This window comes from Pseudopodoces humilis, chromosome 13 (genome assembly GCF_049639895.1).
Source record: "Pseudopodoces humilis isolate 2021_Gansu_Grassland_sample_001 chromosome 13, ASM4963989v1, whole genome shotgun sequence".
In the NCBI taxonomy this organism is placed as follows: Eukaryota; Metazoa; Chordata; class Aves; order Passeriformes; family Paridae; genus Pseudopodoces; species Pseudopodoces humilis.
Genome location: NC_142212.1, coordinates 6,999,725 through 7,015,835, shown reverse-complemented (window position 1 = coordinate 7,015,835; position 16,111 = coordinate 6,999,725). Strand labels below are relative to the sequence as shown.

At 55.8% G+C, this 16,111-nt stretch overlaps 1 protein-coding gene across 3 annotated transcripts in view; it reads left to right on the top strand.

The window, feature by feature from the left end:
* Positions 1-13,737, top strand: part of TEX264 (testis expressed 264, ER-phagy receptor) — a 39,008-nt gene extending 25,271 nt beyond the window's left edge. For all 3 annotated transcript variants that reach the window (XM_005522135.3, XM_014251849.2, XM_014251848.2), the window contains exons 5-6: positions 6,021-6,192; positions 12,891-13,737. In XM_005522135.3, coding sequence (XP_005522192.1) covers positions 6,021-6,192; positions 12,891-13,204 — 486 coding nt within the window. In that variant the 3' untranslated portion in view covers positions 13,205-13,737. The remainder of the gene's footprint in view (positions 1-6,020; positions 6,193-12,890) is intronic.
* Positions 13,738-16,111: the final 2,374 nt, after the last annotated feature.

Genomic DNA, 16,111 nt, shown 5'->3' with positions numbered 1-16,111 from the left:
AGTGGTGTCTAAACTCAAGCTGCTATCTGAGCAAAGAGGAATGGACATGGGGTCGTAGCCAGTCTGGGCCTGGGACAGAGGGATGGCCCAGCAAGGAGTCTGTCTCCTGGCTGAACTGGGAGAACGCCAAAGGGCGCTGGGTGCCATGCAAATGAATTGCAAAGCCTCTCAGGACTACCTAGCACCCGTGTTCTAAGATAAGTGGGGATGACACACCGAGCATGGAGCGTGTGAGGAAGCGAGGAGGATGTGGCACACAGCACGCTCCCCCCAGTCCTAGCTGGTGGCTCAGTTTCAGCTTTTAATTTTAGCAACTGATTTAGGGCCGTTCAGCTCCACGCAGTTTTGTTGTCCCTTTAAAATCGCTGGGACTGAAGTGTCCAACCCCGTCATTGAGGGATGGAGAGGATGGAATGACTCCAGCTGGAAGGAGGGTGTGGGGGAGTTGTGTTGTCTGGGCAGGCGGGAGTTGCTGGCATGTGAGGACAGGGCTGGTGGGTCGCCCAGGGGTCTCCCCACACTCTCCCAGTGCCAGCTGACTTGCTGGCACTACCTGGAGCAGCCCCAGTGCTGGCAGCACAGGCAGGGGGAGGCTCATGGCAGGGAGACTGTGGTGGTGCCCTAGCTGTCTGGGGAGATGCTGGTGAGTCCCTCCAACAGGCAGAAATCCCCAACGATGGTCACAAGCCCCCTGTGTGTTTGCACCCTCCATCTATTCCTTCTTCAGGCATATGGCAGCATAATAAACAGAAGAGACTGACCCCAACTGCCTGTGGAAAAGCTCCTCATGTGGTTGGTGTTGCTCCAGTGTCACAGTAGGATGTGGATGGAAGCAGCTCCATGTGCCCTTCTGCTTCCCTGCAATGGTAGCAGCACATCCTGTCACAATGAGAGCAAGGGTGAGCAGCAGTTCCAGGCACACTGTGCCAAAACGATGTTGAGACAATCCCACAGCCCACAGCTTGTCCTTGAGTCTGGGCCCTCCTGGCCAGACTTGGGCCAGGTGTCCACTGGCCCCTCTGTGCTGGGAAGTTGTTCTCTTGATTGTCACTGTGCAGAGAGCAGTTGATGATTAGGCTGGACCCTGCACTGCCAGCTTTCCCAGTGGCTCTGGGAAGTCTCCAGTCTGTCCCAGCTTTTCAGCAGTGCCCAGTGGCAGATCACTAGAGGGTTCATCCCTGGCTGGTGACCAGGAGGGCAACTTGGAGCTGCCTGGTTCCCCTAGGGGAGAAGAGTGTTTGCATCTGCTGGGTGATCAGTTGCTTGCTCCCCATGGTTTTTCCAGTCCTGGCTGGGTTTAACAGGCACATTTTTCACGTGTTGCAGGCAGAAAGTGCTCTGGCAGGGATGGGTGACAGGCACAAGCAATGGCTGTGTTCCCATGGCACACAGGTGGCTGGAGCATGAAGTGGACATCTCTTGTGTGTGCAGTGGAGCCAGGAGCTGCTGGGCAGCATGAGCAGCTCAGCCTCCAGCTCTGCTCCAGCAGGAAGCTTGGTGGTGGCACGAAAAACCTCTCCTCAACTGCTCCTACAGCATCAGTCCTGAAACAGGGACTCAGTGGGCTGGTGTGAATTTACCATCACATTGTAAGACATTCCAGGAGGCCACAGTGAGGAGTCAAGGGTGGCAGGGAGCTTGTGGGGTGAGGACAGAGCTGCCTCCCCACTGCCTTCCTGGCAAGACTAGGAGTGTTCTGGGTTCAGCTGGAGACTGATTGCCAACATGCCTGTGCATGGCAAGGATCCAGAGAGCATCCACAAGGCTCATTTGTGGTCTCCTAACAAGATGAATTCTTGCAACAGTGGGAGATGAAGCGGATCCAGTTGGTGACATTTGAATTCCTGAGCAGATGAACCTGACAGAGTGACAAAGACAGTCCCCGCAGTGCCCCAGCTCATCTGCTTGCCAGCAGGTGCTGAGGGCCATGGTATGACATGAGCACCCTGCCACCTCCTACCGCCCTTGCACAATTCCACTGGGATTTTAATGACTGCAGGTCATGTCTCGGACACCTTGTCATGTCCTCTGTAGCCCTGGGACTGCTCTTGTGCTCACCTAGGAAAGTGAGGACATCTTCCTCCTGGGAGGCTGTGCCCAAGCCATTTCATGGGCAGACATTGTGACCTTGTGGACCAGAAAGGGGCAAAAGATTTGTGCTGACGAAAAGCTGGCACCTCTTGCTGCTGGGGACGGTCTCCCAAAATGCTGGTCATTACATAATCCTGTACTTTCTGATGCATGAGTCTAGGGGATGCTCCATTCCTAGCAGGCTGAGGGTGACCTTGGGGAAATCCTACAGTCAGTACGTGGTGGTAGGTGATATGGAACCCGAGGTTAAAGATGGGGTGAGGTGCTGTTCCATCTGGGAAAGAGGAGTGCGGGAGTCTTCCCTTACGTAACGCCTTGCTCCCAAGAAGGTGGTGAGAAGCACCCCGCCACATTCCTCAGATGGGCTGAGAAGGAGTTGGCTTCACGGGAAGCAGCGGGTCTGACGTGGCAGGAGTATGCTGGAACTGCTGTTCTGTCAGAACTGAACTTGCAGACTCTAGATGCATTTATGTGTGTAGATGGGCTGTATGGATTATGTGCAGTGAATTCCCCTGTTTCAGGTGCTCAGAGGAGAGTCCAGGATAGAAGTCAGTCCTGCACACTGCCCTGCTGCCTCCACCTTTGCTTGCCATAGGAAGGGAGAGCTCCTGGCAGAGGCTGAAGAGGGAGGTGGCAATGCATGACCTTGCAAAGAGACAAGTCCCCTTCCCTGCCCCACTTACTGGTCCTGTTGTCACAGCCAGCAGCCTGACGCTGACAGTGTCCCACTGCTCACCTCTCGCTGAGCTCCTCTGCCCGTGTGAGAATGCATTGGATTTGACTGGAGGGCTCTGCCTTGCAAGCTCCACCTTGCCCTTGCTGCTCCATCTGTTGGCTTGGTGGCACAGCCAGCCAGGGGCTCCCTCCTCAGTGGCAGTGCAGCGCTGCCTGTTGAGCCTTTCTGTTGTTTTGCCATGTTGTTGAGCCTTTGCTAATTCGTTCTCTTCCACACCTTTGCCTTGGGGCTCTGCTCTCCAGTCTCTCCAGGTTGTTTCTTTTCATTGCAGTGTTTCTCTCCACGGGGATAATCCCAAACTCACTTGTGTCACCAGCCTCTTGTGCACTTTGCTGCACTGTTCTTGCCTGGCCTCTGCCTGCTTCCTAATCTCCTTTGGTATGATCAAAAGGCTGATCTCTCAGCCCCTGCAGATGATCCCCTTATCCATTTCCGTTGTCATGGCTCCATACCTCATTGCCTCTGCCCATTTCTCAAGTCTTTATGCAGCCTCATCCCTCTGTCCCAGGCTGCACAGAACAGCATTCCCAGCTGCAACTCCCTGCTCCTTCTTGGGGACATTGTCCTCTCCTGAGCCCACCTGCCAGTGCTGAGCACTGCAGCAGCCCTGTCAGATGCTGGGTGTCTCTGGGAAGAAGCCTAGAAGCAGAGGCCAGTTCACTAGCCTGGCTTCCAGCTTAATTTGTACAGACATAAATTAGCACCCCCAGGCTCTGGTTTCCCTCCATTTTGTTTTGGGAAAAACCCTGGAGGAACTGGGAAGAAATCAAGTATTGTAGCTGTCCCTAATGAGGCAGGTATGGGTATTGACAGTGAGTGTCCAGCCATTTCTGTGTGATCCCGCCGACCTGGTCCCCAGACATGGGCTTTGGCTGCTGGATACCTGGGCTTTTCTGGCTTCAGGGACACAGAGCTGCTCCTGGCAGGGTGGAACATCCTTGTCTCTCTTACAGGATAATCTTGAGTGTAAAGCAGCATTTGGCTCAAGAGCTAGTCCTGCTCTTCATTCAGGTGTGCATTTTTATTCCTTAAAAAGCCAAGATTCCCACATTCTGTATGGGCAGAGGGGTGCCACTTCTATGCCTGTGTAATTGGATGTTGTAGCAGCCTAGAGTAGATTGTAGGGAGAGGGTAGGTCCCAGATCCACTCTTTTGGAACCTTAGGAGGGGCTTTGGAAAGTCAGCTTGGGATGGCTTGAAGGCCAGACTGGATCCCTGAGGATTTAGACTGGTTGGAGACCTCACATGAAGTTAGCGAAGGTCTCTTTGCACTAAGATCCTTTGAGTTCTCTTTGTCTGCATGAAGTGTTGGAGGGCCAGCTGGATTTATCCAAAGAGCCCTGCAAATCCTGGAGATACCCATCTCTGGTGTGTGTTGCAGTAACCTAAAATAATGAGCTGAGCTGGAGGTTGGTGGATGGGCTTGTGGTTGGTAGAGCAAGGGGCAGAGCAGCGGGGAGGGCTCCTGTCTGCTTTGTTGCTGAAAAAGCAGGAGTGATATGAGCCGCCTCTGCTCTGCTGCTAAAAACAGCCCAGCTTGTTTTTATTTAATTTAGTTTTGATCTGCAGGCCTCAGTGTTTCACCTGCCCATGAGTGGGAACTCCAAACTCCAAGTGCCCTGGAAGCCCGCCTGCGTCCCTGTGTGTCCCTGCAGCACTGGGATAGGAAATGTAGTTCCTCCTCGGCTGGAGGAGGGACTGCTGAAATTCAGGCTGGAAGGCATTGGGATGGGACAGGTGAAGCTTCTGCTGGGGTCATGTTCCTGCCACTGTGGTGTTTCTGGGTAAACTGGGCCTCTGCATTGCCAGATCCTGCAGACTTTCCCAGGAAAATGAACCCAGAAACTGCTGATGTGGGATTTCTGCCTATATTTCTTGTGCAGCATCCTGGCAGCATGGAGGTAGCTCTCCAGGTGGTCCAGCTGCCCAGCAACGGGGAGAGGGTCAGTGTTGGCTCATGTCTGTTGTGGATCTTGCCTGGTGCCAGCATTACTCTGGGAAATAAATGATTCTTAAATCACATTGGTCCATCCCCAGGGCTGAAGGAAGTTAGGCTTTTGTAAGGTCATGATTGATGTGTCCATAGAGCTCATTCTTGGTGTGGGGCCAGCTCTGGCTACAGAGAGCCCCAGAGGGACAAGGACCCTGCTGGAGGATGTGCAAACAAGCCACACCAGCAGGCCATGACAGAGGAGAATAGTTGAGGCAGGGAGGAAAATCACTGGGTCAGGGAAGAAGAAGAGGACAATCAGGGTGAGAAGAAGAGAATAGCTGGGGCAGGGAGGAGGAGGATAATAATCAAGGTGGTTGCAGGGTTAAATAAAAGCTGTCAGTGATTTGAAAAGGGGAAAGAAAGAAAAAGAAAATCCGCTGAAGACACACACTCTCCTTTCTCACCCGGCTTGTAATCAGCCGCCCCCTCTGCCAACGAGCAGCTGGCGGGCGGGCGGGTGAGGAGGGGGTGGCAGGAGGGGTCCAGCTGCTCCTCGGCCCGGCCTCGGCACCCCAAGAGTCCCCACACCCCCAGCTCAGCATGGGCTGCACAGCCCAGGGGACATGCCCCTGGCATGGGCCCCTGACAGGCTGGGGGTCTGAGGTCTGCCAGGGGGAGGTGGGGTGAGGAAAAGGAGGAGGGGGACTTGTCTGAAATGCCAAGGATTCATCTCCCATTCCCCCTGCCCCTGTGGTTCTGAAAGGAGCTGCTTGAGCTGTCGGCTCTGGATTATATTAATTAGCAGAGAGGTGCTATGCCTGCTCGTGGGGCTGTGCTGCTCGTGGGGCTGTGCTGTTTGTGGGGCTGTGCTGTTTGTGGGGCTGTGCTGCTGGGAGGAACCAGACATCTGGCAGGTCTGTGCGAAGCAGCTGCCTGGCTCCCCAAAACCCCTCACTCCGGTTCAAAATAACCACATCAAAAACAAGGCTGAGCTGGGGGTCTTCAGCATCTCCTCCTGGAGCCCAGCTGGCTGCTTACCTCCAGGGACAAACCTGCCTGCTCTGGTGCATGGAGATGGTGTGGTAGGGAAAGCAGCACCGTGGCTTTGGGATGGCACCCTCTGCTCCTCACTAGGCCTCCACGCCTGTGGGCAAAGAGGACCAGTCTGACCTGGCCAGGCTGGCAGGTCAATGTGGTGGGGGGCTGCTGGGCTGGGGGGTGAGGGCACATCCCTGCCCATGGCTACTTTGTGTCTTCCAGGAGAGGAAGCTGTGTGCCCACCCCCGGATCGAGATCTACAAGCAGGACCGCATCTACTTCGTGTGTCCCCTTGCCCGCCAAGGGGACTTCTATGTGCCTGAAATGAAAGAACTGGAGAGGAAGAGCAGGGCTGCTGCAGCTGTGGCAGAGGATGCCCAGACAGACATCACAGGTATCTGTGGCTTGTGCATGGGCTCCGTCTTTGATCAGCATCAGCCCTCACAGAGGGGGTCCTGGTATCCCCAGTCCTGCTGCCTGAGCAGACAGAGGGACTGACCTGTGCCCACCTAGTACCCAACCACCAAGTCTTATCACACCTCTTCACCTCACCCTGGGCTGATCCCCAAGGGTCTGAGATGACATCCCCTGAGATACCATGCCATGCCTTGGGGAGCACCCAGGAACCCTTGCAGTTTTGGGTTAAGCCACTGGCCCAGTGTTGTCAGTGCAGAGCTGGATCTCACAGCTTTTAGTTGCAGCTGGGCTTGTTTTTCTCTTTGTCATATACATCTTCCTTGATCTCATCTTCATCTGTTACATATTGGGATTGCAAAGAGCTTAAATACCAGGTTGCCGTAGCTGGTGGTGGAGTTGCCTGAGAGCATCTGCTCAGCAAGATTTGTTGGAGCCTGGATGTATTCATACAGGAAGGGACCACAATGGCTGTAGGCGCAGAACAGCAGTGCTATAGTAACCCAAAATGCTAGTTGCCTTCAGCAGCCCACATGCTCCCGTGCCTGCGAGATGTAGGAGCCGGCTATCCAAGCATTCCCAGGCACTGGACAGCACAGCAGAGCTGGCTGCTGGCAGGGGCAGGCGCCTCCCCCACCCCACGGTTGCCCACTCTTGTGTAACGGGCATGAAAAAACCATGAGGGCTGTGCTCGCCTCCCGGGCAGTTGGGTCATTTGCTTTAACGCATCTTCAGGTTTGGGTCGCTTTAATTCTTAATCACATAAAAGCAAGCCTGGGAATTGCTTTCTGGGAGCTCTGTCCATTTAGTGTTGCAATGAGGAGTCTAATTGGAGCTGTTTCCCAGCATTTCCAGATCCTGTGTTGGCACAGTGCTCACTCGGCTCTTCTCCTCCTTGTCTGCCTTGTGTTGGGGCAGCTGTTGGGGGCACCAGCCCAGCTTGGCCAGAGGTGCCCCAAAGCCCACTCACTCTGACATCTTCCTGTGGTCACCCCTTGGTTTTGGAGAGGGATGGCAGGATCCATGGGAGCAAAAGCAGCTTGAGGGTGGTGTCTTGATAGCTGCATGCACTCCCTCTGTCCTGCTCAGGGAGTGCATGATCCCACAGCACAGCCAGGGATGCTTGGAGCAACCACTGCCCTGTGCCCTGGCTGTCTTGGTGCTTTCCCTGGGATGCCACTGCCAGCATGCCCACAGAGCGGGAGTCCCCTGCCATGCTGGAGGAAGGGCTAGGAAGGTCTTCCCAGTTTTAGAAGGCAAATGACGTTGGACTTTCTCATTCTGGGCTCAGCTCCCCAGCAGCAGTTCTGGGCTAACTCCTCCACCACCCCTGTCCTTCCAGGCATGTAGATGAGCTTTTGTCAGTGCAATCTGATGCAGTGCCATCTGCTGAGTCTGCACAAAACCAACTTAAAATAATAATAACTGTGAGGTTGGCCCTACCTGTGAGACTAAAGAGTTGGGCTTGGATGTTGCACTGTGGTTGTCACTGCTGGGCACAGTGGCAGAACCACATCTGATGGGGTGTCACATCCTTGCTCTGGCTAAGGATGTGGCAAACCTATGGGTTGCTTGTGCAGCTCCTGCCTGAAGACTTTGGTGGTCCCATGAAGATTACACCTTATGGAATGAGACTGGTCCTCCCTTCCCGATGATTTTATGTGCTGGGGTCTGTGCAACCATCTTTGAGTTGGACAAAGAAAAACCTCTTTTCCCATCCTTTTTATCCTTCTTCCCTGGGCAGTCCCTCTAGAAGCAAGCTCCAGTTAGTCACAGCCCCTTCAGTGGGGTGATGGACATGAGATCTTGACAACCCAGCAGATCCCAGGATGTCTGTGACAGTTTTTAGGCTCTCCTCTGCCAGCTGGAGGGTGGGCATAGCAGTGTCCCCATCTGCCTGTCAGCATGATCTCCAGTCAACCCCAGTTTGTATTTGGGTTATTTCTTGATCCTTCTCAGCTTTGTGTGGATGTTTCAAGTGGTCCTGTCTTGGTAGAGGCTCAGACAGTGCTCCTGGGTCAGTGGGGGCTGGTGGTGGTCCCTGATGGTGGCTGCCAGCTCCTCTGGCTATGCCTGAGATGCACAAATCCAGGTGTAGGGCTTTGATACCCAGTTATCTCAATGGATAAGTGGAGACTGGGAAGGTGCTGAGCCCCATTTCCCCTCCCAAAGGCAGCTGAGAATGCTTTATGCACAGAAGTTTTGGGTTGTCTGTCCTGACGTGGAGCAGAAGAAGCCCCATCTTTCCCCTCCCAAAATACTGAGATAAGAGCATTGAGTGCAATTTCAGAGTGGACATTATGTTGAGTGTGAACATAACACTCTGTGAACGCACCACTGGTCAGTCACAGTTCATGAAACTCCCCACCAGCAGATGGATTATGCTTTCTTTGAATTAAAGATTTGAGAAGTTCCAAGTGGAAGGTGTTGCCATTTCTCCTCACCTGTCATTGTGGCTGGTGCCAGACAGTACCAAGCGACTTGAAAGTGTAAGAAAGGCTTGCATTTGTTTTCTCAAGCCTGCTGACCTTGGAGCACATCTCTCCATTTAGGCTGTCAGCTGCTGTCCTTGCTCCTGAGCTCACCCTGGGAGGTGCTGGGTGCCTGTGGCTGTGAGCGAAGCCAGTGACCACAGAGGCTGTGGGGCATGGTCCAGGGTCTGTGCTTTCTGCTGCTGCTCTGCACAGAGCAGGGTGCTGGTAGCTCTGCACAGAGCAGGGTGCTGGTAGCTCTGCACAGAGCAGGGTGCTGGTAGCTCTGCACAGAGCAGGGTGCTGGCAGCTCTGCTGAGGACGGACACACTCAACACACAAGGAAGGGGCCGGGGGCTGTGACTGTCTCTGCACCAATTCCGTCCCTTCTTCGCCATCATCAGGGTCATCGGAAAGACAGGAAGCATTTTAGGAAGGCAACTGATGGGTCTCCAGGGGGCCAGTGTCAATCACAATTATTTGTTTTGTACTTAATTGTTTTCTGGGGCTTTGGCATCAATGTGGCGCTCAGCGGGTCCTTGCTCCCGGCTCCCTCCCAGCAGCGTGCTCTGCAGTGTGACCCCGCTGCTGCGCATGGAAGGTGAAGGCAAACAAAAGCAGCCTCTCCACATGGGCTTGCTGGCAGGAGCACAGATGATTCCCAAGCATGTGTCTCTGCCCAGAATCTCAGGTGCCCATTTTCCTGGAGCAGAATCTGTCCCACAACATTCAGGTACAACTGACGGCATCACATGCTGAGCTCCAGTGCCACAGAGGAGCAACTTTCCTGGCGTGTTCTGCCTCGTCCTTGCTTGCTTCCATCCTCCGAAGAGCCCTGCCTGTTCCTGCCTGCCTCTACATTCTGGGAAGGGCCCCAGCCCCTCTCCTGGGCTTGTGTGTGAGCTTCAGCAATCGCAGAGGAGCTGTGCCCCCTGGCAGCACACTGTATTTAGTGATGAATATTTGATGGAATGAGGAGAAGGAAAGGGCCCAGGAGCACCAGGAGTGGAGCACTGCTCAGGCATCAGTGTGACACAGGGGTGACACAGGAGGAGAACGTGCCCTCATTCTGGGTTTGGGAATACCAGTACCTGGTATGGCACAGGGCTGAGCTGTCTGGGGAGCCAGCTCCCCACCAGGCTCATTGGCAGTGTGGGGTGAGTGGTTCCTGTTGCACCCTCCCTGGCTGGTCTCTTGGAGTTGGCTGCTTGATATCCCTTCTTCCTAGGTGGCCCTGGCTTTTGGGGGACTCCTCAACACCCTATCATGGCTTCACCCAGGCTGTGCCTCTGTTTCCCAAATGAAAACTCCTGGGTTCTGTGTTCCTAGTGAGTGAGAGTGCAGTGGGGTGCCTGTGCCATCCTTGAACAAGCAAGGTCAAGGGCGAGTTTCAACAGCATGGCTGCTGCCTCACAATGTGCCAGAGGGAAAAGCCATGCTGGATCAGGGTGTTGGACTGGCTCCTGGTGTAAGGACCAGCCTTGGGAAGGTGGATGCAAGGAATGGGCAGTGGTGCATGGGCGGACCAAACAAAGTTTGTGGAGGATGGACAAGTGGGTGTAACAGTTGCTGGAAGCCTATGCATGTGAGATAAGAGCTGAATCCCTGCTTGCCCTCACACAGGGCTTTGGTTGCCCTCTTGGAGCCCCTTGCACTGACTTCCTGGCCTCCCTGTTTGGACAGCTGGATGTTCCTGCCACATCCCCCCATCAGAGCTGACCCCACACGGTCCCAGAGTATCAGCTCTCTTGCCCTGCCCACCCCAGACATTTATCCTTGCCAGGCTGAGTGGCCATGCCAGAGCCAGCCTTCTCCTGTGGAGAGGAGAGCAAGGCTACTGAAATGGGCAAATTCGCCAGCTGAGACTGCTCGAACATGATCAGAAGTGACAGAGCAGTGACAAAGTGCCTGGCTGAAGGGAAACAGGACTCGATTTATTGTTGCCCTTGGAGCAAGGGAGAGGAAGGTGGCTATGAGAGTGAGGACAGCAGTGCTTTCCTACGGTGGTGGCTTGGAGCGGTGTGTAGGTCAGCTTCATGAAGCCATGGTGGAACATGTCCATGTCACCTCAGGCCACCAATGTGGCCAAATCAGATTATTTCTTCTTTTCAGATCACCACCAAATACCTTGCAAACCCTAATTTGTCTTCAAGGCTCAGGGTCTGCCCAGTCCCTTTCATCCCCTGCAGCTCTCGATCTTCCCTGGGGCTCCCTGCTGACCCACTGCCCTGCTGAGGTCCTGTCAGGTGGGACAGCATCTCCCCGCCTTCCTGCCGCCCACTCGGTGGCTGCTGTCCCCTTCAGCGAGCGCCTCGCTGCAGCGTGCACAACATCCTTTTTAACTTAGAGTAAATGTAGTTTCCGTGTCGAGGTGCTCTCTGATGCTGCAGCAAAGGCGGTGTGTGTTAGTGGGCAGTGGTTCTTTCCTGCTTTCCATGGGAGGGGTCACCTGGGGAGGGGCCGAGCTGTGCCAGCTGCCAAAAGGGTTGCCAAGGTGAGAGGGTGGAGGCTCAGGTTCTTTTCCTGGAGTAAGCCAATATGCCATCCAGGTGGGATGAAGCAGTGGGTGCACTGTGTCTGTGGATCCTTTCTGGCTACCCCTCATCCTGCTACCACTGCTCGATCCTCCCGGAACAGCCGTCACTCAGCCGGCAGGACCGTGGGATGATGCTGCTCAGGAGGCAGAGGACTGCCATTTACAAGCAGTTCTGCTGGCAGCTGCCCAGGCCGGGAAGAAAAACAGCACAGAAAAAGGATTTAAGGATGTTTGGAAGGAAAGTTCCCTCCTTGGTGAATCTCCTTCAGATCAGTGACTGTGACACAGCTGGAGGAGAGCAAGCAGCCCAGCCTTGGGCACCATGGCTGCAGGAGCTGTAGGAGGCTGGAAATGCCTGTGGAAGCCCAAGGCAGCACCTTGCCAGCAGCTGAGGATGGAGCTGCAGCAGCAGGAGACAATGTGGAGAAGAGGGCTCTCCTCTCCCACCTAGGATAGTGATGACTGCAGAGAGCCTTCCATTTGCCACTTCCCAGCCCTGTTGGTGGCAAACCTCAGTCCTCCACTGAGGACTTCTCCCGGTTTCCCTCCTGGTGTGGGGCATGATCCTCAGCAGGGGTGTTCAGTCCAGCATGGATGGAGGTGCTGGGAAATGACAGAGCCTGGCACTCACTTCCCACTGGTACAAGGCAGACAGGGAGGAGGTAGAGCAGGGAGGGCCATGATGAAAGAGCCTGCCCAATATTTGCTGAGGTATTGTAATTAACAGTGTGGAGCTGTGATGTCATAATTAACCACATGGATCTGTGATGTCATAATTAACAATGATTAATGTTTAACAGGAGGGGTTTGTCTCCTGGCTGGTTGCTCTGGCAACAGCACTGAGCTGCTGGTCTCAATCTGACACGTTCCTCTCCTTGTCGACTCCTTAATTGTATTGTCGATTGAGCTAATGAGGCAGGGATCTGGAGAGGGGGAGGTGGGCCAAGGGATCCACCTGGGGGTCTGGTCATGAGATGGGATGTGGCTGGCAGCCAGGTCATGTAGAGAAGCACAGAATGAGCTGGAAGGCTCCCCCTATCCTCTGGGACCCTGAGACCTGTCTGCTGCTCCCCTGCCTGTCTTCACACTGCTGCCAGAGCTGCCGGCTGTGGGAGAGCCGTGGAGGGAGTGGGAGCAGGCTGTCAGGTGCTGAAGGCACCAGGATGCCCTGGCATGAGGCTGGACTTACATACCTGCTTCTGACAGCAGAACATCTGATGACTTGCACTTGTGCCATCGTCCCCTTGGGTGTTTAAACAATGCTGCAGCTCTACACAACCCTCTCAGCACAGTGTTCTTCCTGCTCTTTGTCTCATTCCTGGTGCCATCCAGAGACAGGCATGCATTCTCCCTAAGGAAGGGCTTGGCCAGTCCTTGGTGTGTGCATGGGGAGCAGCCGTGGGGCCAGGGTGCGGCCAGGAGCTCAGGGTATGGCTGGAAGCTGGTGCTTGTGTTGGCTTGGGGGTTCCCAATTTCAGGGAGCAGTTTGAGCTCAGCCCATTCCTGGCCTGGTCACATCTCAAAGGCATAGGAGGTGACAAGAGGTAGGAGCTGGTCTCCACCATGGCCTGATATCTCAGAGGCTTCTGGTGGCCTTGAAGGCTGTGGCACCCCATCCCCATTCCCTCCTTCCCACAACATTCACTCTTTCTCATTCTCTCTCCATCCCAGGGGGTGACACCATGAGTGAGACGAGTTCCATCAGCATGGAGGCCACAACTGACAGCAGAGACACCTCGGTGGCCACCTCCATCCTGCTGCCCTTCCCAGCCAGCCGTGGCCGGGAGGAGGCGGACAACCGCAGCGAGCACAGCTACAGCGAGTCGGGAGCCAGCGGCTCCTCCTTCGAGGAGCTGGACCTGGAGGTGGCAGGGGATGGGGAGGGAGCCCCGGGCCTGCTGCCTGATGTGGGCTATGCAGGCAACCAGGAGGTCACAGACAAGTGGACCAAGGAGCCCATCGCTGCTGAGAGAGGAGAGGAGTAAAGAGAGACCTGGCTGCCTCACCTCCCACTGGGGTCTGAGTTACTGGGAACCAGTTGCCTTTCCCATCTCCTTCCTCTCCAGCCAAGAGATTTTGGTTGCTGATTCCCCCCAGGACCTGCTCTCCCTCTTTGCAGAAAGGGTGTTTGACCGTGTTTGGGGGTGCTGGGAGGTGGGGGGGATTTCTGTGGTGCTTGGTGGCGCAGGGTTAGGTGCCGGCTGGGGGGACAGCGAAATGCATTTGCAGTTTGTGTGTCCAGGCACATTGCAGGCTCCCTGCAGGTGTCTGGGGGATGGTGGTGGATGTCAGAGATGTCCCCCCTCGTCTCTGCTGGTGCCCCTCTCACCCACAGCTTCTCTCTGCTGCACCACCATGTTTTCTAGCACCAAAGAGCCGTGAGTTGGGTCAGTAGGGTTTGTTCCCCTCTTCTCTTCCCCTTGCTGAACAGTGGAAACATCCTGTGTACATGTGGTCCTCCTGGCACTGCCACAGGCACTTCAGGGTCTGTAATAAATTGGATGCTTTTCCTCACTGATGGCTGGTGCGTTGCTGACTTGTCCTTTGGCCGATTGTGCCAACCTGCCCCATGGTGGGGAGTGGGCTGTGGATGAGAGCTGCCCCCACAGCCCTCCATTGAGCCAAGGAGCTGCCCAGGGGCTCTGCATCCCTGCTGCTCAGGCTTTCTCCCTGCCTGGGCAACCCAGCAGGGCACAGGGTCTGTCCCCAGCTTGTGCAAGCTGCAGGGGAGGTGGGGAAGGAAGGGTCCCAGCTGCTGTGCTGAGCTGGGCAGAGCTGGAGGGAGGTGGCATCTCCACTCCTCCTGGGAACCTGTGGAGAGCAAAACCAGTATAAAGGCAGGTACAAAGCTGCTGCTGGGCCTCCTCCTGTGGCAGGAGACGCTAGACTGCCTGCGCTGTGCCTTCCTGATTGTCGTGCTGCTGTGGAATGCAGGCAAGGAGGGCTGCCTATGCTGGTCCCAGTTCCCTGCCTTTCAGTATGGGACAAGGTAGCAGCCTGGACATCATGGCCATGGTGCCATGGGGCAATGCCAGGTGCCAGAGCACCTGCTGAGTGCCCTTGGTGCCTCCAGCAGCCCAGGGATTGTTTCCTGGTGGTAAAACGTGGCAGCCCAAAACTGGGACTTGGGGTGGGGGTGCCAGGGGCAGAGGAGGTCTGTCTGTCTCTCCATGGTGGGAATGTGTCCTCCCTGGCTTGGAAAGGTCATGATTAGTCCTCAGCCAGTGATTGACATAAGATTGTTCATAAATATTTTGTGCTCTGAGTGATAAAATATTAAACTCCTCCAGCCCACATGGAAAAATATTGCTCTTCCTGGTGTTTATCTTTGTTGCTAGTTATTACAAACCTGCCAAGCCCCCTGAAATATTTATGCTTGGCTGAGGCTCCCAGGGGGTTGGAGCCAGGCAGTGGATATTAACGGTGCTTGTCCCCTAACCCCACTGAACCTGGGCACCAGGGGGGCTTTGCCATCATTCTCCTGCCGTTGGCAGCACTGGAGCAGCATCCAGGATGGTGCCAGGGTGTGTGTGAGGCTAGAGCCAGGACCTATCTGCTGGGGGAAGCGGGACCACGGCAGTGCCAGCATCCCTTGGCACAACACACCACCAGTCCTCCTCAGCTCTGGCCACACCGGCCAGGTCCCCCAGCCCAGGCACCCTCCTCTCCCAGTGTCCCACTCTGTCTGTGCCAAGAGTCTTGAAAAGAGAGGGGCTGGTGGGGTCTGGGGTCCTGCTGCTGTGGGACTCCAGGGGGGACCCTGGGGACTTTCTGAGTTTTCCCTCCCCAAACCAGGTTTGCCGGGGGGACGGGAATCCAGCAGAGTGTGTCTGACTCACTGCAGTGCCCTTAACCCGCAGCCTGCAAGTGCAGCAGCTGGCAGGGAGGAAACTGAGTCACATGGTGGTGAGGTGGTTACTCGGGGCAGCTCCCCAGAAGCACCCTTGTCCCCTGGGTCATCCCCTGTCCTGTTCTTGTCTCTGAGTGATGGAGCTCTGGGAATGCAATGCCGCAGGACCCTGGGCAGCCAAATGACTCTAGGAAGTTTGGGCAATTGGTAGAGATCTGGAGCAGAACACTGCCGGTGCCTGTTTTTTTTATGGTCCAAAGTTTTCCCCAGCTTGGTGCTCGGGCTGCTGGTAAGTGCTGGGGCTGCGTGGGGTGCAGGTGGGCAGTGGGGTAATACTGGCTGCCTGAACTCCTCCCAAGGACTTGGGGAGCAGGGTGCAAGCCAGGCAAGGGGGGAACAAACCCTGGGGCAACAGTTTGTGGCTGTGAAGCTTGGTCTGGGGCCGAGACCCCTCTCACTGGGCTGGGAATGAGCTGGGGGCTCTGGGGCCAGGGGACCAGGTGTTGAGCTGTGCCCTGCCAGGTCTGCCAGGTCCTGCCTGCTCTGGCCGTGTCCTGCCTCTGCCAAAGTTGCATCTGACCATTCCTTGCTTGCATCTAGCCATGTCTTCCCTGTGTCCTGCCTGGATCTGGTTGTGTCCTGCCTTCTCTGGCCATGTCCTGCTTGCATCCTGCCGGTGCTTTGGCTCAGTCTGCCCATCCCTTGCCTGGATCTGGCTGTGTCTTGCCTGTGTTCCACCTTCTCCATCCATGTCCTGCCCGTTCCTGCCTCCCCTGCCCGTGTCCTGCCCGTGTCCTGCCCGTGCCCGGCCTGGACCTAGCTCTATCTAATCCCGGCTTTGCCCCAGTCCCTGCCCGGCTCAGCCGGTGTCGGAGCGAGCGGGGGGCACTCGGGGCGGCTCCGGGGGTTCTGCTGCTCACCGGGCCGAGCCGGACCGGGGCGGGGGCCGGGCGGGGGGCGGAGCGGCTCCGCTCTGCTGGGGCTGGCGGAGTGTCAGAGGCGGCGGCGGGAGGCGGTGGCAGCCGCAGCTCCGAGACAGCCG